Source organism: Rhamphochromis sp. 'chilingali' (assembly GCF_963969265.1).
Source record: "Rhamphochromis sp. 'chilingali' genome assembly, chromosome: 1".
Classification (NCBI taxonomy): Eukaryota; Metazoa; Chordata; class Actinopteri; order Cichliformes; family Cichlidae; genus Rhamphochromis; species Rhamphochromis sp. 'chilingali'.
Genome location: NC_137929.1, coordinates 27,367,016 through 27,382,226, shown reverse-complemented (window position 1 = coordinate 27,382,226; position 15,211 = coordinate 27,367,016). Strand labels below are relative to the sequence as shown.

Below are 15,211 nucleotides of genomic sequence, written 5' to 3'. Positions count from 1 at the left end.
TGCCATTTAAACTACGCTGGCATGGTGGATGTTTATTGGGAGGTTAAGCGCTGCATAAACAAAGCCTGGCGGTATCTCAGATCTGCAGCCAACCGGAACATTGGACCGCTGTCTTTCTGTAAACTCATTTTGTTATTATTATTTTTTTATTTATTAATTTTTAAAATCTTTAAAGGCTTTCAGGCTGTGTGCAAGATCGCTATGGTAATTTGCAAATTAGAAAAAATAAAAGAAGAAAGAAACGTATAGCAGATCCACATCTCGAAACAAAAGCAGGAGCCTTAATTCGACTGAAAATACAGGAAATAAAAATACTAATACTCAGCAAGCAGATCTCAAATGATTCAGTTGAATTCCTCTGACTTCCTGTGCAAATTCCAGTGTTTGGTTCTGTCTACGAAACCAAAGCTGTTCTTTTTCAGTCTGCCTCACTAAGGCTGGGGACTTTGCTTCGCCCCGTCTTTCTGCCTTCCTTTTGCAAAGCTAATACTTTTTTTCCAAAGTGTTTTCTGTTTTCTGTGCTCTCGACCAAAAGGCCGACACACTCCAGATTCCATTATCACTTCCCGCTATCAGGTGAGCGGAGCGTGGACGGAGCTGGGCGCCAAGTACGTGTTCTCGCTGCGAATTCAATTTTAGGTGACACTTCCCGTGCCGGGGATTGTCACTGCGTGACACGTCCCAGCTGAGGCCCTGATGCCCGAGGCCTCAGCTGGGACAGATTGAGGAAGGGGAGAGGGGGAGACTGGAGATCCTGATTACATTATAGCAAGTCGCTGCTGAGTTTGTGGGGGTTGAGCTCGGGACAGCATATAAACATATCCACGCTGAGCGTAAGCACGGACATCAGCAGCTTCCACCAGGTTTCCAATCACTTTTTCTGTCCCTCAGCTTTACCGGGAAAATACAGTGTTTCTGCAGCGACTGCAGCTCAAACAATCCAAGCGAACGCTGAAACCAACCGGCCACAAATTACACATCTATAACCTATTTTGGCCTCCACAGATATACAGTGTACTTTTTACATGATTGCAGCACGATTTGCTAATGTCCTCCTGAATCATTCCTTAAACGTTTCTGGATTGAGAAAACTCGATTCAGATTCAGACAAACACACAAACACAAATGTGCATACCAGGGTCTCCATTACGGCCTCTTCTTCCCCGCTTTCCCGGAGGTCCTGGAAAAAAAGAAGAAGAATGCGATTGTCATTTTGTTTGTGTAAGTTTCATATTCTACAAGTGTTCTCGCTCTCACTTTTACACACCAGGGTGAGGAAAAACCTCCAATGTGAAAAGTTCACATTGGAAAACCAAACACGTTCCAGCCTCACTGCTTATTAAGCATTGAGGTTTTATGTATATGTAGACATAAGTCGAGGTGGAAGAAAGAACTCCAAGGTCTGCTTCATGCTGTCATTTTATTTCTTTCTCTCCTTTTAAAGGTTGTCTTTCAGCACGGATGCCCAGGTTTGAAATTTGTTTATCTTAACTAGCGCGTTTGTGTTTGCCATCTTCCTGTCAACACTATCATGCTGCTAAAGCTCAGCTGGAGGAGTAAAACAATTACACGCTTAGCCAGGTTTTACAAGTTGATGGCTTGACTAGATCGTACTGAATACAGGTAATGCTTCAAAAAAAAGGAAGAAAAAGTGTAAATATCTCTAATTTCCTTTATAAAATGACTTTGAAGTAATAATGTTAGTCTGTTCATGAGACCAGCCGCTAAAACTAATTTTCTTGTTTCTGGCTTTTTGTTGTCATTTCCACAGTAAAATGCCAGAATTTTAACATTTTTAACATTAAAACATTAAGCAACCATGTTTATATAGCTTCTCACTTGCATTGCACAGCCGCCAGGATCGACAGTTTGATTATTTTCTATTAATTTACTAACCTTACCTAACTCAGGGCCACTGTAGTCTGTGCTGGTTCTGGACTAATGGTATGACAAATCTAAACTAAACTCATTTCTAGTGCCAGTTCGAATGACTTATTAACAGCCTGAGTTGCCTTCAAGGGGGAGGAACTGACGGTCACAGTACTTGCGTGACAGGGTCGGGAGAAGTGTGTTTGTATGCAGTGGTATTCTTTACGCTTGACTAGCAGCTGTGAACAAACACACTGGCTAGTGTGTCTCCTCAAAAACATCCAAATTCTGACTTAACAAACTGGGTGAACATCAGTCTCAGGCAGTGGAAAACGTGCCATATCAGTGGCTACTCCTATAATAAAGGAGTGTTTTTATAAAGGCAGAACTTGAGAAACCTGACAGATATAGGATTTTTGAGACCGATATTGTTATCGATATTTAAAAATTCAATATTTTGATATATTAGCTGATATTTTTTTCCAGGCACAAGAAACATAGATAGACTTCATTAACACTTGTTCTGTGTAGTTATGTATTTCAAACATGGGTGTTGCCAACAGAGAAACTGCAACGTGTCCACTGGTGGATATAATATGCAACGTCAACAGCCATAACATGACTGAAGAACGTTATCAGCCATTATAAATGCAGATATTGCTATATCTGGCAGCACAACGGTGTGGTAATTAGCATTGTTGCTGCACAGCAAGAAGGTCCCGAGTTTGATTTCGGTTGATCTGATATCCTCGTGTTGGTGTTGTTCCCAGATCATCATACTAAATGTTGTTCCAGGATCAACATTGCAAGTGACCAATCAGAATGTTGTGACGTCATACTTTTGCGACTTTGGGAAAAAGCGGCGTAAAACAAAAAACTGTTCTAAAGCTGCGTGAAACCGCCTCTGTCCGCCGATCAACGGACCCTGACCCTAACCCTAACCCTAACTGTAACCCTTTAATAAACAGTAAGCAGAATTGATATTGTCCTTGCAACATTGGAATTTCATAAATGCACGAATGGCTTGGCGCGCAAAAGAATAACGTCACAACAATGTGATTGGTCACTTGCAATGTTGAACCTGGAACAACATTTTCATGATGGTCTGGGAACAACACCAACACGAGGATATCAGATCATCCTTTGATTTCACCCTTCTGTCTGGAGTTTGCATGTCCTCCCCGTGTTTGCGTGGAATCTCTCCGGCTCCCTCTCACAATCCAAAGACATGCAGTTAGTGGGATTAGGTTAATTGGTCATTCTAAATTGCCCATAAGTGTGAATGTGAGTTCAAATGGTTGTTTGTCTCTATGCGTTAGCCCTGTGGAAGACTGATGACCTGCCCTTGGTGTACCCCGCCTCTCACCCTATGGTAGCTGGGAAAGGCTCCAGCGCCCGGTGACCCTGAAAAGGATAAGCGTAAGAGGATGGATGGATGACGCTATATCAGCCACACTATCTTGCCAATAAATTGATGAGTTCTTTTTTAATCCCTATTTAATCAAAGAAATGCATTGAGTCATCATGTTAGAGGTTCAAGATAATCACAGTCATGAAACAATTTCGGGTGACTCTGAACTCTCTCTAGGTAACACTGCAGTTATGCTGATGAGAGTTTCCCATGATGCACTGAGAGTTTCTTCTACATTCACCTCATCCTCACTCTCTATGTATTTATACACCGCTCTGCATTTAAATTTTAGTTATAATTGATCTTCTTCCCTGTCTTCCTCCCTTCACCCCCAATCAGATGGCTGCCACTCCCTAAACCTGGTTGTGCTGGAGGTTTCTTCCTGTTAAGAGAAGGTTTTTCCTTCCCACTGTCACCAAATGCTTGCTCATTTAGGTTTGTCTGATTGTTGGAATTCTCTATGTGTTATTGTAGGGTCTTTACGTTACAGTATAAAGCATCTTGAGGCAGTTTTTTTGTTGTTGATTTGGTGCTGTATATAAAACTGTACTGAATTGAGCAAAATAAATAGAATTGGTGAAAGTTTCTGAAGAGAGCGCACAGCACAGAATTAATTATTTGGGCATTAAAAGGTGCTCCAAGAAATGACTTTGATGCTAGGCTTTCATGTTCAGCTAAAGTATGCAAGTATGCAAAACAATCATACTAATTACGAATCTAAATTGCTGAAATTGACCTCCATACCCTGCGTGCAAACCAGATGCATGCCTGTAAGTATGGTGCAAAACAAAAATAAAAATCCTGTTTATGCTGTGTTTGGCTGATTTATGACATTCCAGATGTGTCATTAGGGTGCAAAACGCAGGATTATGTTGCACAACTCTTTGTATGATGCTAAGTGCTCAATTTGATACCACTGCTTGGCTCAGCCTCCACTTCCAACTTTGCTCCTTTTGAACCCTTTCCAGGATAATGTCAGCTGCTGCCAGTGAAGGGTCCAGGCAAAGTTTAAGGAATGAAACCACAGGTGGAGCCTGACTCTCACTTTACTGTGGTTCATATCAACCCTGGGTTCTCCATAGGTTTGTATTTTAAAAGAAACAGAAGGGGGTTTACTGTGTTTGGCAGTCACTTCATTATTGCTCACTTTGAAATGACACATGACACCTCAGAGAGGAATATCCTGTACGACAAGATGACATCCTTCTGATTTCAGTAGGATATTTTTGACAACCTTTAAGAAAATACTGCCTTCGTGGGAGTGTGTGGTCCAGACGAAATACTCTACACGATTTTTAGATATCATCATGATTCCTAATATTCATCACAATATTTTTTATTCAGATTATAGGCTGTAAGGAGATATCGCCATAGAATCCAGACTATACACTGAAAAACTTGGTGAAGAGTGCTCTAAGCCAACAACAATATTTCAGTTTATGAAACATTAATGAAAGGATAACTTAACAATGTCTATAACGGCCAGTCCAAACACGTTTTCAGATGTATTCAAGTTTCCTTAAGACAAAAAAAAGTGACCAGAACCTCTTTAAAAAAGTGAAATCAACAGCTGGATTCTAGGGCGAGGGGAGACATTCGGCTGCCTGTTAAGGCAAAACATCACTCTTGCTCAAAAACATTGTTTTGGCCCGCTGTTTTCTCACAGTATCCCGTGTACAGCGGTTTCGGAAAAAAATGCGGCCGGGAATGTCATGACGTGGGTCACTAACTACGAACAATCTGTTGAAACCTTTACAGCAGATTTTAAAAATGAAAGTGAAATAAATCAGAGTGAATTTAATGTTCGTAGTAAATGTTTGGCCAGGCGAAGATTTTGGTCAGACGTAACAAAAATGGGCCCTGTGGTGTTGAATATTGTGTTTTTACATTGTGTTATTTGGTGGCTTTTATATTTGAGAAAGGAAGCAGCAGAGAGCCACATCACAATGCACAACCAGGGATTACGGTTTGGCTTGTTTTTTTACTAGGCTACACTGATGGTAATGTCAGTCCGTTTGTTTTCAGTGACTACTGTAGATATACTCACATTTATCCTAATGGTTGCGGTGATCCCTTCACATCTTTATATAATGAATTACAAGCTTATTTTATTCAGCTGACCATAAATTTACCAAATACGTCCAAAGAGGGCTGAAAAACTAAGCTAAAGCTAGAGTGCCAAAAAGTGCACTACATTAAATAGCTTTGTCTTGATATCCCTGTTTGTGTGATGTACCATTACACTTTATGGATGCACCTTACTCATGTCTCAATCACACTAGAGTATAAACAGCATGGCATTTGCCTTTTGACTAGGAAAACTGTGATTTCCCAGTGTCTGCTGGGAAGTAGTTAAGGTCGTTACGGACCAACCAGATGTTGTCTGTGCAGGGCCCTCAACCTCCGGACAGACACTTTGATCACAAGGTGATTGTACATATCAGCTGGTAGGAGGTAACCAAACAACGATGGGCTGACTCGGGCTGACTGCAATCACTCTCAGACAGATAATAACTGACAATAATCGCAGAATAATTTCTAAACACGGGCAGACTGCCACCAAGTAGCAGTCAGTTAGATTTATGCATATGTAAGACAGATTTTTAATAGATGACAATAGATTTGCAACTATCCCAGTTAATCCACATGTTATAACAAACAGATTATGTTTAATTTCCAATTACTGATCCGATTACTCTGCATTGATCCCATTCAAATGCAGAATGATAGCTGACAGACATAACATCTTATTGCTGTTTTTTACCATTAACACACAAACAGCAACTGACTGTGAGTATTAGCACTAACCACAGCATGCACTAATCAAGATGGCTGCAAAAGCACTGTTAGAATAAAACATTAAATATCAATCGCCACCATTCAAAGGAAATCTGGTCAAAGAGAATCTCAGTTTTGTTACCTTAACTGCAAATATCTCTCAAAGCTATGTCTGAAAAACACAATTTATTGAATGGTTTTTGATACATAAAATCCAATTAAACAATGAGCTATATTGACCCAAATCCTTATCCAGCAAACCTCTGATATGAGGTAAAAACACACTCACACAGGCCAAGCGGTGTGACCTGGCCAGTCAACGAAAGAAATGTCCCTAATTAGTGCTAGCGACTTTTCTTTCTTTAGCTTGTGGTGATAACATCATGTGGACTGTGATCAATGGTTACATGTTCTTGTTAGGCTAGTAGAGTAGTTTATCGAAAATATCATTCACTAACCTGCGACAACAGACAATTCAACTATTTACACTACTGCTAAACCAAAAATCTAAATATTCATATAAAATCTGCTTTTGCATCTTAATCTAGAAGTTTTTTAATTTCAGTTAACATAAAAAAACTTTAAAAAATTAACAGTTTTGGTCTTGAGCCTTGTTTTTGTGCATATGCGATATAATCAAACATACTGTGAAAAGTAACTTTGTTCACTAAAATTGTCAAATTGTCATTTGTAGACAGTGCCAGTCAAAGCAGAAACACTGCTTTAACACGGTAATCACTTCTCTACAGCAGCGACGGCATTGTATTGACTAAACTGATGGATATAAACTGACTTGATTGGTACCATGTTAGCTGTGAGAGCAGCATGAAACCATCAGCACAACAATTTTCTGCTTTCTTACAACGCAGTGTGGGATTTTTACACCCCGCAGAGTGTTATTGGTCCAAAATATTGACACTATTAGTCATTCGAAAGTTATTTGGAAAAAAAAAAAAAAAAGTAATTGGCAGCATTGTGAAACATGCTGTTTTAAGCCATGGCTATATTGTTCTTGAATAATTCTGCTCATGCCATTCATTACAACCTTATTTCAAAGCTATGCATTGTTTGACATAATAAATTTCTTGTTTATACTTCATGGAATTGAAACATAATTGCTTTTTAGCACTGCCCACCATCCATAAAATACAGATTGGTCCGGCACAGCTAACAGCACAGAGAATCCGTTTCTCCTTTCTCTCCAAATCAATCAGTTTTAAGTAAACCAGGCCCCGGCCGGACTCATTTACAATACCAGCATTGTTACTGAGCTTGATATACATAATCAAACCATTCAAAGCTTCCCTCTCAAAGTAATAAAGCTATCCCTGAGAATAAAAGTCAAAATTATGCCAGAAATAGCAAACAGGGTACCAGCTTCAACCTCCAAAGTAAATCAAGTTTGACGAGAATTGGCTTTAGATTTCACAGTAAGCCTAGTTGCACCATGCCTGGGTACAGTGAACAAATTGAGATGTTTTCTGAAACTGCAGGCCGAAATCATACACAGTTTATAATGCCCCTTGTTAAAATGTCATCACGAGTGAAGCTTAAAACTTTTGATCTTCAACACGGTCTGTGTCACTTGCTGTGGTCTCTTTAATTGCAAATAAAGAGGAAAGCAAAATGTACTTCTGAGTGTTCATTCAAATGCATCAAAGGTTTCTGTTAAAGATAGAAAAAGCCTAAAATCGCCCGTTTTGAAAGACTCGTTTGTTAATACCACAAGCAAGATCTCCTTCTTGAACTGAACCTACAGTGCAAAAATCTGAAAGCATAATTGGTATATAAGTATATAAGTATAAGTATATAAGGACAAATGTGTATAAGGAGTTTGTACAATTCTAATAGGCTTTAAACTCAATATTTGGTATGACCACTTTTATTTTTCGAAAAAGCCTGAAATCTAGCACGCAAACTTTTCTCTCAGTCTTCAAGAAAAGTTCTTCGGGTTTCGTGAAAGATATTAAAAGTCCTTTTAATTTTAAAAATCTCCTTTTAATGTTCGCTGCCTTTTTTCCATTCCCTGTTAACACAGTCCCACACTGCTTCAATAATGTTGATGTCTGGGCTCTGGGGAGGCCAATCTAAGACTGATAATTTTCCACAGTGTGCTTTTCTATCCAGGTATACTTTCTCTGCACACTTTCCAGATGGTACTACATCATGGATCAAAATCTGCCTACATACTGGTCTATCAAACTCTAATTTATCTTGACATTTTTGGTATTTTTCATAGACTCATCTAAAGAAATGGGAACAAGTCATGTGCTTTTGTGACAGGTTGCCACAAAAGCATACAGTTTAAAATTAATTCTTTGCTAAGTTGTCTGTTATGTGTTGACACGAGACTGGTTCTTCCACTGAGTTAGGTGCCTTTTATGCTTAAAATGTTCAAAGGTCAGTGTTAACTGGCTTAACAAATGAAAAACATTGCTCTGAAAATGGTCAGGTACAAGCACTCCAATGAAAATTAATTCAAAGAAATATCCAAAGAAAGGCTGTGAAAGACCTTCAGAACTGTTTCTCAAAACCACTTTAAAAATGACAAGAGAGTCAGTAAAATATAAAGAACTGAGGGGTGGCTCAATACTTTGCACAGTAATGAAGCCATTTGTCCATGACTCATTCTAAGACTACTTATAAATTTAAATTTTAACCAGCCAAATCTTTGGATACCAAACGCACGGCATACTGACCTTGCTGTTTATTCATAATAATGTCCACACAATGTCCAATATAAATGTCATATTAGTTCAGTGCTTCTAACTACTTCAGATGGGAATGATTCAGAAACTGACATGAACAAAATTTGTGGGATTTGGTTCAGTTATGTTAAGTGACACTGGCTTTGCCATGACTGTCAGGTCCCATCGTGACTAAAGTTGCGCCTGCTTCATTGTTGAGTCGATAAACACTACAATATCACAGTGTGGCCCAAACTAGCCTCAGACCTTGGCTCTCAAAGCTGAATTGAAATGTTCGGAATATTTCTAATAAAAAAACACAACTGTTATGATCAATGTCTAAAGCATTCCAAGGATTTAGGAGGATTTGGTCAAAACAGACTTTAATATAGTCCATTTAATACCACAACATGGATGGATGAGTTTATTAAACCTGGCAACTCCTGGGTATCCAGGTCAGAGGAACTAAAGCTGCACAAAAGCTGGCTTTCTACTGTACAATCATCTGTTACTTTACAAGTACATTTTTGTGGAAACGTCTGGCAAAGACGAAGACATTCTTCATCCAAGATCCTCATTACTCGGCATGACAATGAATAAATCAATACGTGAAATGCTAATTCGTGGAACAATGTGTCCACTGTCCAAGGGAGAAAAAAATGGAAATTTAAGCACGATTTTACAATCATCCTTGTCCATGAATGTCACTGCTCTCTTCATCTGTGTATTGTTGTCCGAAATGGGAATTGCAAAATCTAAAAGCAAAGACAGAGACGCAGAAGACTGCTCCTCACAAAAACCTCAAGTCAGCGGATTTACTGAGCTAAAAAAGAAAAAAGAATAATAATAAAGTGCTCAGTGTCAAACCTGACAGACACATGTGAGGATCACGTCGAAATTTCTAATAATCTGGATCTTCCATATTGCGCCACGTTGAGCAAATTCAATCCAGCTTGCTGAACTACTGCACTGACCCCTGAAGTCTTTGAGGTTACGCAGATGCAGTCCAACGTTAAAGTGCATCTGTGCTCCCCTCACACAAACACCTGATTCTGAAGAGTCAACGGAGTGGTACAAAAAGATAGATGAAGATCTGGATTGTCTCTCCATCAGTTTTACACCCCTCTTGGGAACATCACTCACGGGTATTGTTGAGTGAAATAGGAAAGTCCTCTCAAACTTGAGATCGGCTAAGTTGGCCCCAGAAGGAAGTCCTTGGACTCTCATTGACCCTACCTACCTTTACGAACCCCATCACCTCCCCAACATCGTTCAGTTTAAGAGAGATAAGTAAGTCAAACAAACAGCTTCTTCTCAAAGAGAAGGTCGTTAGGCACTAAAAGGCTCCAAAACCCAAAATGACCATATTACACTCTAAACATTAGCAGCAGCATGTCAGGTGGACTCCCTCGTTATCATGTCTAATGGCTTACTCAAAGAACAGAAAAGTTGCATGGATTATACCAACTGTACCAATGGTTGGATGTGCGTACTCTGACGTACAGCTTGCAGTTCACATTCACATAGCAAGCTTCACTTGTGTCACTAGAAATTCAAGTCCTGGAAATGAGAGGCAAGGGTCCAAATTCCTGCTATCTGATACAAAGAACAGACTACAGCATGGTCAGCGTGTATAGTTACGTCTTTTCAAAGAGCAACCCTATTATCAGCCATGTTTAATGGTAGCGGTTCTTTAACTGCCTTCAAACTGTTGGGGTTATTTTTCTTGCGAGCCAAAAATAAGCGGCGGACTGTAACACGTGTAGGTAAAAGGAAAAAAAAGGTTTGTTAACTTGTTTAGAGAGTGCAAAGCTACTAACCCTAAACCCCAACTACTTCTTCTTCTTTATATTTTTTTTCCTTTTAACAGCTTCTTGAAGGTTTTTGGCAACTTCATATAAACAGCAAACTCTGCAAAAGAATTTGGGGGCCTATTTTAATTTTCCCCAGACCCGCATTTAAATCCCAGCCCGACCTAGAAAAACAGTGTTTGAAAGGATATTTCACATTATTCTCTGATTCTGTGGCATATATCTTCATTATCGTTATTTCCAACTGAATAAATATGATGATTATAGTCATTTCCTAAATACTTATTTTCAATTATATTTAATTCGTTGCCCCAAAAAGAGAGGCACATTGTGTCTGATTTTTACATTTATTTACTGTCCTCTCTTTGTCCAGTCATTTTGTCACCGCAGAAAATCTTCTCCAGTGAGCACTGTATTTATTTATCCAGTCCATTGCAATGCTACAGGGCATTTCCTGTATCTATTTCAGTGCCAATCAAAAGCCATTACACAGACATCTTTGTATTGTCTCTGTAACAAATTTATTGTTAGATGCAGATAGATTTGTTTACAGAGTGCTACTCAAGACAGTAAAGCTACAGTAAAGCAAAACATCTCACTGATTACAGCCTAAATGTAATCTAATGAACAGTCATGAGAAGTAATGAACAGCGTCGCCCGCCTCATAAACTCTAATGAAACTCAGTTCTGTCATTATTAATTACAAGACGCCATGAAAAACATGTTGTGTTGTTATTACGTTAAAGTTCAAACTAATTCACAGCACCAACAGCCCACTGGTTAATGTCAGAAAGTCCCAAGATATCACCACGAAGCAATTGGAAACTAATTACACGAACCAGGATTCATTACAACGCAGAAAGCAGATCCTGATTTTTTTATTTTTATTTTAATGACGCATGTTTTCTGGGAGCATCCCTGCACACCCTCAGCAGTGGTCAGGGTATGTTGTTATCAGCTTGAAATGAATTCGTTTCTCCATCCGTCCCTGATGAATAAGGCAATTTTGTGCCTGTGTATGTGAATGTGGTGTGTGTACGTTGGCTGGGTTCTGCGCTGCGTTTGTCCAGATGCCAGTTATCAGTTCATTAAACCAATCAATCCATTAGGATGTGAGGAACTGTCTATCGCTGCAGGCTCCATTAACGCTGCGTCAAGCAGACTGAGACCGGTATTAAAAATGCATCTTCCTCTCCTTCTGCCACACTAAAAAAACCCGAAAACAGTCTCCAAGTGAAACTTTTTTTTCTTTTTTACAGCACACTGCCAGTTAGCACAGTCCTGCAGTCGTCTTTCAAAGGTAACCTTATAATAAAGACGTACACTCACTCAGACACGTTTAACGCCCAGCTCCGTGGACTGAAAATCATTACAGAACCGAACAAGAGCTTTGTCACAGAAGACACATGACGTGACTATGACTATGGTTGGCAAGCGTGCGTGGATCATCCACGTTTTCGCTTCGGTTCAGTGTCAAGGCTTGAACGCTCCTGAAGAGGAAGTAAGGCCTTTGAGAGAGAGCCTTTTCATCACCTTCAGAGATCAATGTGTTTTCCTCTGGCAGCAGGCTCAGTGCTGGGATACTTGAGACCCACCCCGTTAGCTGCACACTGCAATTATCCTCCCCACAGAACTGACTGCGGTCGTGATGGAAGCAGAACACACTCCCTGATGAGGGGAGGTCAGTAATAAGCCAATCGATCGGCCAAGTCGCGTCGCTTTAATGCAAGGAGTTAAACTGGCACAGTCGGCCTTCCTGACGACTCTATCAGGAACCTTCACTGTATCCCGAGGACATTCCTGGAAACATGTGCTTGCATTCAAGGGAGTGTTACTTATGGGTAACATCATGACTGTTAGCTATACCGTTTCATCTTGTGAAAATGAAAAATAAAAACGCCAGGATGAGCCCAGCTTGGCTTAGCAACGGTGAAGTGTAATCCACAGTGGAAATGAATGGTTTCTTTTTAGTGTTAACCAAGTCATATCTTGGCATGTCCTCCCCCCCAGATCGCACGAGGGCTTCCAATCTACCAGATAAATAAAACCTAATCTAATTGTCATGATAAAATCGCCGTCTAGGGCCAACTGTCTAGTCAACTTTCACTGAACTGCAGCTTCATCCACCTGTGCCTTCATTTCAACACTGGTCTGTTCAAATAACAGCGTTAAGGAGGGACAAAGAGTGACCGAGAGTTAATTATTTGACTCGGCATATACCAGTGTTTCCCGACCACTGTGCCGTGGCACATGGGTGTGCCGTAGAAGGTTATCTGGTTCCACCTGATTAGTCCTCTAAGCCAGCGGTCCCCAACCCCCGGGCCACAGACCGGTACCGGTCAGTGAGTCGTTTGGTACCGGGCCGCGAGAGTTGAGGCTCGGGTGTGAAATTTATGGTTTTCAGGGTTTTTATCGTTAACTCAGTTTCCCTTGGTCTTTTCCTGTGTGTTATGAATAATTCTTCTTTTTTTTTGGTACCGGTACTGGTTTTATTTTGTTGTACTTATCCGCGACACCTTAAAGGCCGGTCGGTATAAGTATTGTCGGACATAAACCGGTCCGTGGAACAAAAAAGGTTGGGGACCGCTGCCCTAAGCGACCGGCGTGAGTAATGGGCAGAACAGTTACATTCTCTTCCACTAAAGGACAGTACAACTACCTGCCCCAATTAAATGGGTTGCCAACTGCCATCTGCCAGTAAAACTGAAGAAGACGAAGAACAAATGACATAATGGTCATACTGTGAGATGACGCAGCACCTACTGCCAATAGATAAATATTTGAAAAGAATCTGACCTGGGTCCCGGAGAAAATTCGGACCCAAACAAAGGCCCTAGCATGAGTAGTGGTCATAAGAAAGCAAAAAAATATACTGGGGACAAACCGAACCAATTCCGCTGTGCCTGGTGCGCGGAGAAAAATTATCAATATGCATTTTGTGACATTTTTGTTGTGCTGTGTGATTTTTCGAATGTGAAATATTGGATTCTAGTGAAAATCTATTTCAGCATAACCTGACCTCTAAACTGATTTGACCATTCAGGTTGGAAGAGTCTAAATTTACCCTTCTAAAGTGCAGCTCTGAGGCATCCTGTTGAACACCAAGGAAACTGAGGACACACTGAGACGTGGCCAAATGGCTCTTCAGGGGATCAGCCAGAAGATACGTTGAAAGCTTATGAAGGGCGTGTTTGGCGACCATTGCACCGAGCATAGTGATGGCGACATGCATAGTAATACATACTACACCTTCTTCTGTGTGTGTGCTTGAGCTGCTAAAATCGTCACAAGAGGATTTCTGTAACTGGGACATAACGTGCATGATTAGCTTCAAATGATCCTTCTCTTGTTCAAGTTCAAATGAAATACTTTATCTGTGTTTAAGGCTTTTGTGGCTATTAAATGTCACGATGGAATCGCGTGTAACCCTATACCTGCTGCTAACGGACGCTATGACTGCTGGCTGACCTTATCAACACCAGAGTTTTGAGAGCCAATGGTGTGTGGTGTGTGAGTGCGTATATGTGTGTGTAGCTGGATTTAAAAGACATTGGGATATACAATATGGACCACAGTGCCCCAAACTGCTCAAGGACAGTTCTTCAAACCAATGAAGTCACCGGAGAAAAGCCAGCAGCGCTCAAGTCCAAAATGCTATTACAATCCGGTTGTTCAGTCTGACGTCACTAGCCGTGTCTGGGTCTAAACTCCGCTGCAGGTCCACATATCAAACGATCACTATGGCATTACTGAGAGTTGAAAAACTGTCTAAAGTCTTTCATCTTTAATAAAATGATCAGCGTTCTGCTCTACCAGGTGTAACAATTGAGTTTAACATCCAGGCATCCATGAAAACGGAATTTATGACATTTAACGGAGTTAGAAGTTAGCAGGGAGTTAGCTCGCTAGCTTCTATCTAAATACAATATAGCATGTCCTGACTGCGGGGTTTTGGAAACAAATTAAAACGTACAGCTCTGCTATCACTTCCAACATAAATGAAGACAGAAAACTAAACAGCAGTGACGTTTGTAGGGTTACTGAAGTTGGGCTAGCTGGTATATAATGATGTGCTAGGTGACCGCTAGCGACACAGCTATGTTAGCATAATATAAACAAGCTAACTTTTTTTCCACTCGATAAAAGTTACCGTGAGTGTTCTCGGTGGTCAGGAACAAATGTAATCGCATGGCAGGATGCTGTAAAAGGACCAAACTTCAGCCAGGAGAACAACTGAGATAATCCATCCACAATACGAGGTTAGTCATTCATATACTGCTGCATGGGCTGGGCTGTAGTTACATCCTAAGGTTTTAAAGACTGAGCTTAAATAAATGATTAGTGGTAATAAAAGCCGAGGGAGGTCAACAGGGATCACTGACTGTTTTAGGAGCTTTTTGAGATCAAATAGAAGAAAATACATAACATTAAACATGTTAACAACACAAAAGCCATATTAAACGCAGACTACTTTAGACCCGGAAGTAGGATTCGTCGCGTCATCACTGAACAACCGGATACTCAGCTATTTTAATAAACTAGAATACAGTTCGTTATCCTCATTACATTAGTGTCATGTTTGGTTGGATACTGTAGGATAGCCAACAACTAGCATGGTTTGCGATCCTATTTTTTAACTGCTTGTGGTTGTTCTT

At 40.3% G+C, this 15,211-nt stretch overlaps 1 protein-coding gene across 1 annotated transcript in view; it reads right to left on the bottom strand.

Moving 5' to 3' along the window:
* Positions 1-15,211, bottom strand: part of col25a1 (collagen type XXV alpha 1 chain) — a 157,925-nt gene that overhangs the window by 67,546 nt on the left and 75,168 nt on the right. Inside the window, exon 3 of the mRNA XM_080883675.1 lies at positions 1,128-1,180. Within this exon, the coding sequence (XP_080739801.1) occupies positions 1,128-1,180 (53 nt within the window). The remainder of the gene's footprint in view (positions 1-1,127; positions 1,181-15,211) is intronic.